Source organism: Anser anser, assembly GCF_964211835.1.
Source record: "Anser anser genome assembly, chromosome: 27".
NCBI classification, from domain to species: Eukaryota; Metazoa; Chordata; class Aves; order Anseriformes; family Anatidae; genus Anser; species Anser anser.
This window is the reverse complement of record NC_139748.1, coordinates 4,422,671-4,430,055: the sequence shown is the minus strand read 5'-3', so window position 1 is coordinate 4,430,055 and position 7,385 is coordinate 4,422,671. Positions and strand designations below refer to the sequence as shown.

The 7,385-nt window shown below is 47.8% G+C and overlaps 1 protein-coding gene across 1 annotated transcript; it reads left to right on the top strand.

Annotated features, from left to right (window-relative positions):
- Positions 1–77: 77 nt before the first annotated feature.
- TOMM6 (translocase of outer mitochondrial membrane 6) lies at positions 78–1,230 on the top strand. Its single transcript, XM_083812716.1, has 3 exons — positions 78–235; positions 330–431; positions 889–1,230. Exons 1-2 carry the CDS (start codon positions 123–125, stop codon positions 424–426), a joined length of 210 nt encoding a protein of 69 aa, XP_083668842.1. The 5' UTR covers positions 78–122; the 3' UTR covers positions 427–431; positions 889–1,230.
- The last annotated feature ends 6,155 nt before the right edge of the window (positions 1,231–7,385 follow it).

Sequence of the window (7,385 nt, the reverse complement as noted above, 5' to 3'; positions counted from 1 at the left end):
CCCAAGAACCCACGCGAAGCCTCAGCACGCGGCGCGAGGCCGCCATTACGCATGCGTTCCCCCCCCCTTCCCGCGCGCCGGAAGTGACGCCAGAGGGGGGCGGCGGCGGCGGCAGTGACAAGATGGCGGCGAGCGGCGCGGTGGCGGCGGGCGGCCCGGCGGCCCCCCGGCAGGGCCTGGGCGGGTGGCTGCGGGGGCTGCTGCGCTTCGCCGCCGACAGGAACGACTTCCGCAGGTCGGTGCTGGGTCGGCGGGGGGGGGGGGGGGGGGGGGGGGAAGGCCCGGGAGGAGGTCCCGCGGGCTGCCCGGGCGCTGTGCTTGCCTCACAGGAACCTGCTGCTCAACGTGGGGCTGTTCGCCGCCGGCGTCTGGGTGGCCCGCAACCTGACGGACATCGACCTCATGGCCCCGCAGCCCGCGGCGTAGCGGCGGTGAGGGGCTCGGAGGGGGCTGGGAGCCGCGGGGAGGGGGGGGTCGGGGGCCGGCAGAGGGCCGAAGGGGGTCGGGAGGGGGCTGCAAGGGGAGTCAGGAGGGGGCCGCAGAGGGTCGGGGGGCCGGGAGGGGGCTGCAAGGGGTCTGGGAGCCGCGGGGGGGGGGGATCGGGGGCCGGCAGGGAGCCGAAGGGGGGTCGGGAGGGCGCTGCAGGTAGCCGGGAGGGGGGCTGAAGGGGGTCAGGAGGAGGCCGCTGAGGATCAGGGGGCAGGGAGGGGGCTGCAGGGGGTTTGGGAGTGAGGAAGGGGGATCCCAGGGGAGTCAGGGGGGCCGCAGGGGGGTGGGAGGGGGGGCCAGGAGGTCTGGGGGTCAGCACTTGGTTGCATGGAGCAGACCTCAGACCAGCCCTGCTTGTGCAAAGCGCCCTGACCCAGCTCTAACTGCGCTTATTTACAGAGCTAGGGAAGGATCAGACCTGCACGGCCGAGGAGTTCGCCCTCCCCATTCGCCAGGACCAGAAGCGCCGTGTGTAGCAGTTACAAGTTCTGATACACTCACGGGAGCGGCTCCCGTTCTTCTCTGCAGAGCTCCTACTCCTACATCAAATGTGTCCTGCTCAAAGCAATGACAACAGGGGGAAAAACTCAAGTATGGAAGAGAGAATTCCTGAGCAATTCATTCTGTAAGGAATTGAGAATAGTCTCCTCAAAGATGTGAAGCCCTTGCACGCAGAATTTTCTTCTGTATCACCATCTAGATGTCTAATTTAATATTAAAGTACGTAGAATAACGACATGACCCAGTGGAATTTCGTTTTTTTAATAAGAAACTTCAGCTTACAAAAACAAGGTGTAAAAAGAGTAAAGATTTACAAAAAAATCATAAAAACATGATTTATATTTCACACCCAAAAGACAAAGGAACAAGTCCAGTCCTGGGTTGTAAGCAGGACCCATCAGCTACTTACTCAAAGGAAAAACAAAACTGTAAAAAGCCCTAGGTAAACTCTAACCACCGGAAGGTTTCACGGGTGATGTCTGGCTGAGATAAAGCTGGGATGTTTACTGTAAAAGAATTAGGACTCTTTTTGGGGGAAAAGAAGCCATTTGGTGTTGCATAGCATTTTAGTTCCATGGCCTGAAACCACAGCTTGCCCTTACCGCCTTGGAGTCCGGCTGGGGGTGGTGAAGCTGTTGATGGGGCAGTGAAAGCAGCACGCGAGGCTGCCGGGGGAGCTGTAGGTGTAATTTCAGCAGACAGGGGACACTGCAGCTCCAGAAGATGCTAGTTGTAGAGCAGAGTAACTTCCCAGCCCTGAGCGTTATGGCAGTATGACTGCAACATGGCTTCGGATTCTTTGGGACAGTTGTGCACGGGTTTTTAATTTAAGACATTCCTTTGAAGTAGCACTGCCCCCGCGCTTTGTGGCTGAGAACTGCCCCTTTAACCTGCCTGAAAGAAATTAATTCCACTGCTGACACAGATGTTCTAAAATGCTCTTTTCAAAGCAGGACTTTTTACGTCCTGTAAAGAAACAAAGTTCTTGTGAAGTATGGATAATCCAAGTTCCGCGGGAACAGTTTCTGAAGGAAAAAGGGATTAATTAGAACGTTAGGTCATTTTCTAGTTAATCTGAGTTCTGATTTAGAACACACTAATCGCCTCCTGAGGCCGGGGTTCAGGCAGGGGGTAGTTCATGCAGCTAAGTACATAAGGCTGCCACAGGTGACTTACTTGATGTTGTCTTAAACCTTGACTGAAATAAAAGCTGCTGACCCCGTGATTAGGAGCAGCGCTTCGAGTGTTTGCACTGAGCTCTGAGACAGCTGGACAGAGTGCCAGAAACATTCGGTCATTAACTGGATTCTCTTGTCACTCACTGCTGCCTAGGAGTGTCCTTGAAGCAAAGGCAGTCTCATTCACGAGCACAGCACGGCACACGCCGGCTTAAGTCATTAGTGACGTAAGCAGCAGAAACTCGAAGCAGAAACTAGAGGCTGTTCTGACTTAAAGCACCCCCAGAAGTCACTGACAAATCAGGAAACCCACCCAAGCTCCAGCTTTGATCCTTATCCAAGAAAGCAGAGCAGCTTTTTACTCTTGTTTTCACAGGGGCTGCAAGGGGATTTCATCCTGAAAGAAAAACGCTTATGTTCTGCCCAGCCGTTGCCAACAGCACCCTTCCAGGGATCTTAACTTAGAGCAGGATTAACTTTAAAAGGCCTGGAGATTAACTTTAATTCTGCCCTTGCTCAAGTCAACAGCGGAGCTTCCGGAGCGTTAGTGGAAGCAGGGGCTCCCCGGCAGCATCCCACCCGCGCCTGCCACACCTGAAGGAGCTCAGCACTGCTCTCGGAGAAGCTGCTTTAACCGTCCTGAACTTTGCAACTAAATTTGTTCTGTGGAAAAGCAGACTTGTAAGAGAGTTTGACTGGAAACAAACTTAGCCACTTGTTCCTTTGCTGTAAACTGCTTATTTAAGTAGATGTATAGGAGGCTGTGGCTTAGGGTGTGACTGCTTGACCAAAGCTGAAATTAAGCAGGGAAAAAATATGGACCTCTCTTACATGGGCTCTAGGTTTCTGTACTTTGCACGTCTGATAAACAAGGTGAAAAATTAATTTGCACGTGGATATGCATAGCTCATCTCATAGCCGTGGAAAACAGCCCTTAGGGCCAAGTCTAGTAACTCCATTTAATAAATGTAAGGAGAGCAAAGATGACGTGCTACGAGATATTCCCGAATCTGAGGTACAGAGTTATGCAGACCGAACACTACTACACCAACCGTGCAAAGGAGGAGGAGCCCCAGGGGTGGTTATCCTAACTTCTTACCTACAGATCCTATTCAACGGTGCACCACAAGCCTGCGGTGGCATCGCTCACCTGCAGAGCTCTGGCTTGCCCACGTTATAATACATTCTTTAACCTCTTCTACCCGCAAACAGGGCGTTGATTCAATCATACTAATAGAGCTGTAGCAGTACAAGTTATCCCCATAGCATGGATGTGGTTATCTAAGGAAATAAGGCTAGCTCCAGTAACACTTAACGCTGCCCGTGCTGAAGGGGTGTTTGTGCTGCTTCAGCAGGAGGAACATTCAAAAGCCTCGCGCTCCCACAAAGAGATGCTCATGTGGAAAGTCTGTGTAAAGCAGGAACAGAAGCAGGCCTTTTCTACCCCAATTTCCACAAAGTTCTAATTGACAAGTCAGGGCCCAGAACTGGAGGTTTAGCACAGGGAAAAAAAAAGTCAAATTCACTACCTGCCACCTCTACTGAAAGTATGTTACCAAGACTAAGAAGTACAAACCACATTGTGTTCAGTCACCAACTGTATCATCTCCTTTCTCATGTCCAGTTATGGAAGCATTTACGGTGACATTGTGGGCTTTAGGCAGGTAGCTTCTTTTTAAAAACTTGAGAATTTGGGGTATTGTTCCTTAGGAACTGCAACTTTTAATGGAAAAGCACCATTCGTTTGCCAGTGTGAGATTACTGATAAGAGAAATTTTTGCCTCCCAAACTGGGAGCTTGCTGCTAATGAGACTGCATTTGGATTTTGTTAATGCCTACACCTGCAAAATATGCAATCGTCTGACACACAAGGTCTGCATATCAGACGCTTCCTGTCTCTACTGAGCGTAGACCGCAGCTCACTGCTGCAGTCAGCTTGGCTTTATCATTGCTGGTTGTCTCATTCCTCCCGTCTCCTTCCCTCACCCCAACCTGCACATAATCAGTAGTACGGCAGTTCAAGAAGAACCCAAAGGGTAGAGCACTTTGCTGTAACTGAAACGCACTCCGTGTCGTGCACACGCTTCAAAACAATAAATAATTAACAGTGGTTAAAGTCAGTCTTGGGCTCACTGGCCCGGTCCTTTTTTTTTTTTTTCCTTCCTCCCCCCTTTTGGAAATGTACACTGCAAACAGCATTTTTAAGACTTAAGAACTCTTCTGAAGGTATTTTGGCCCACCATGCAGTTATCCTTTAAACAAGTGGAACCCATTCTCTCTCACACACAGAAAATAAGCACAATGGAAGGAGTAGCCTAAAGGCACACCCCTTGAATGGAGTAATACAAACAATCACAAGTTGGTACAGGTAACCGACATACACAGCTTTTGATCATTTCATTTGTGCTGTAGATTTTACAAATTTAAAAGCTTGCTAGAATGCTTCACATTCCCATCTATCTACCTGCAATAAACAGGTATCAATGTTAATGTAATAGACATGGAAAAAACAACACTTAATTGAGGTTTTATCTTCCCACGGGCAATAAATTCTCTGCCTGAGTCCGTCCTATCTGATCTCAAACCAGCTGAAGGGATTAGACACACAAAGAGGCAGAATTCGGAGCTGCTGCTTGGATTTTACTACTTACTCTGAAGAAGGGACACTTGGCCACCTTACACAAGCGATGTCTTGCATAACACACTCACGCAGGCATTACCACGACACGTCTTTGCTCAGGTGCGGAAATGTTTGCTGTGCTGCTAAGTGGAAATCTGTGCAAACACTGCCATGGTGAGGGGATCTATATTCTTTCTTTTCTAAGCCAGCCATTACCATTATTTGTAACAGAAGGTCTTTTCCAAAGCTACAGCTACTCTACCAAAACCAAAAATCCCTGGAGTGTGCGTTCCCTGCACCACGTTACATGATGTGATAGGCATCAACTTACTGACCTGGCTGGAAGGGGCCCAGATGACATGAGAAAATCTAAGAAGCCAAATCTAATCTGCCTTTGAACAAGTTGCTCCTTGAATTATTACAAACACAGATTTCAAACACGTAACTGTAAAACGCTAGCTTCTGAGCTGGCTGGTAAACTTTTTCACTCACATACAGATATGAAATGTAAAAACGTCAGCGATATTGAGAGTACTTATAAAAAACACACAAATCTGCTGCTTCAGTCAGGAATTAATGACTGATTTCCCAACGTTTCTGTCCCATGCAAAATGTTATCGGATACAAGGCACCAAATCTAAGGAATCATACAAAATTAGTTCACAAAATTGTATTGGCAGGTAAAACTAGTCTCCCTCTACTGTTTCTTCTTTAAGTACTTCTCATTCTGCAGTACTGTTGGCTTCCACTGTAGCTTATCCTGGGGTAGCGGGCAACAGCCAGAAGGTTCATTAGTCTCTCCCACTGAGGTGCAATTAAGCATACTCAGGCCTGGGGACATCACAGTCAACATAAGCGTGTCTAAATTGCCACCAAGACAATATTTCTGCTAGAAGCCTTGCTTTTACAAACCAAAATAACTTCTGATAGTGAGTCCATAGGACACACTTACTGCTTTTACTGCTTCCAATTTTATTCCTATGCTCAAAAAACCGGCTGGAAGTCCTTAAGTACATGGGAGTGGTGCTGCCACCCAGAAAAGTTTGATGTCAAGCGTTTAATATGCATTCTTCCATTTGCTGCCTCCCATTGACAACTCCAAAGCCAGACTGTAGAATTGTTCTGGTCAGAACTAATGGGGAAAATTTGTTTTTTTCACTGCTTTGCAGAGAAACCGTTTTTGTGGTATGCATAGTTTAACTTGGGCATGCAGGCAGTAAAGGGGTAACATAAAGGCAAATCTGCGCAACTGACTCACGAGTGGAATGAAGTTAGCTAAAATAAAGTGTTTTCTAATGACTGCAGCAGATGTTGTATCACACCTGGCCATGAATACATTAAGACTCTTCATTCTTGAAAGCATAAAATTAAGGAACACCAATTCACTTACAAGTTGAATAGAATAAGGACATGCTGGGAACGGTTCTGTCCCAAAGGCTGCCTACTCACGAGCCTGACAGTGGCTTTCTTCGCCCTCGGACAATAACCTGCAGGGTGCCACGAACCCAGCACTTGCTCTCAGCATCTCTCGAGGCAACTGGCTCCTTGTTACAGGACTGAACCCCTCTACAGGAATCTCCGTACATACAGAAACCAATTCCACTTCCAGTGGGACCACAATAAAGGTTCTAATCCTGCAGACACTCAGCTTGCGACTCAAAACTTTGGATGCTGAACTCCACACCTGAGCTAAGTTACATCATTTGCTTCAGTGTTTGCAGAAGTAGAGCCTGCATTTGGAATTATTCTAGATATGCATCAGTGTATTAGCAGGATTTGAAGCCAAACCTTTAAAGGAGGGACAAAGTTTGCATCACAGGCTATGCTTTGTCAGGCATTCACTTAAGTGGGCTTCGTTGTAATTGCAAGTTGTATGTTTGTCTTACTAACGTAAAGAAGTAGCTTCCAATTATTATTTCTGGCAAGCAGGACACTATAAAACAGTGTCCACCGTGACGGGGACATTGGGCTATGCTTATACAAAGATGCCTGCAGTAGACAAATATAAACCAAACAGCATAAAAAATGCTATACGCTATCGCTTCCAAATAAAAGCTAAATATTACAGAAACCTCACAGTGTTGGAAAAAGCAAGTTTACTTTGAAGTATAATTCATTCCTTCCCTATCAGGGCAATCATTTTTCTGACCGCAGTATCTCCACGTCTCAGCACAACTAGGCTAACGTCACATGGAGAGGCCACTAACGTCAAAAGATGTCAACAGCAAATGCTACAAAATCTGCTTGGGCCATCAGGTGCACCGACGGCTAAAGGTACGCTCCCAGCCCCCCTCTGCAACTTACTCGCTGACAGCTGTATTAATTACTACCTGAATTCAAATATTAACGCAAAACACTCAGTCAAAAGATGAGCATTCATAGCAAAGAGTCTCGGCTCACTGCAGTAACAACAACCAAACTTTACATAAACAGGGCCAGCACGGTTAAGGGATTCGGAACGCGAGCACGTTATTTGGTCGTCACAGTAAACCGTGACTGTTCAGCTTTCCCTTCCACCGCTGAGATTAAGAAGGCAACGTTAAACACCTTTTCCTTTAGTTTTCCTTTTAAGACGTGTAGTCTTCCCAAAGCATGTT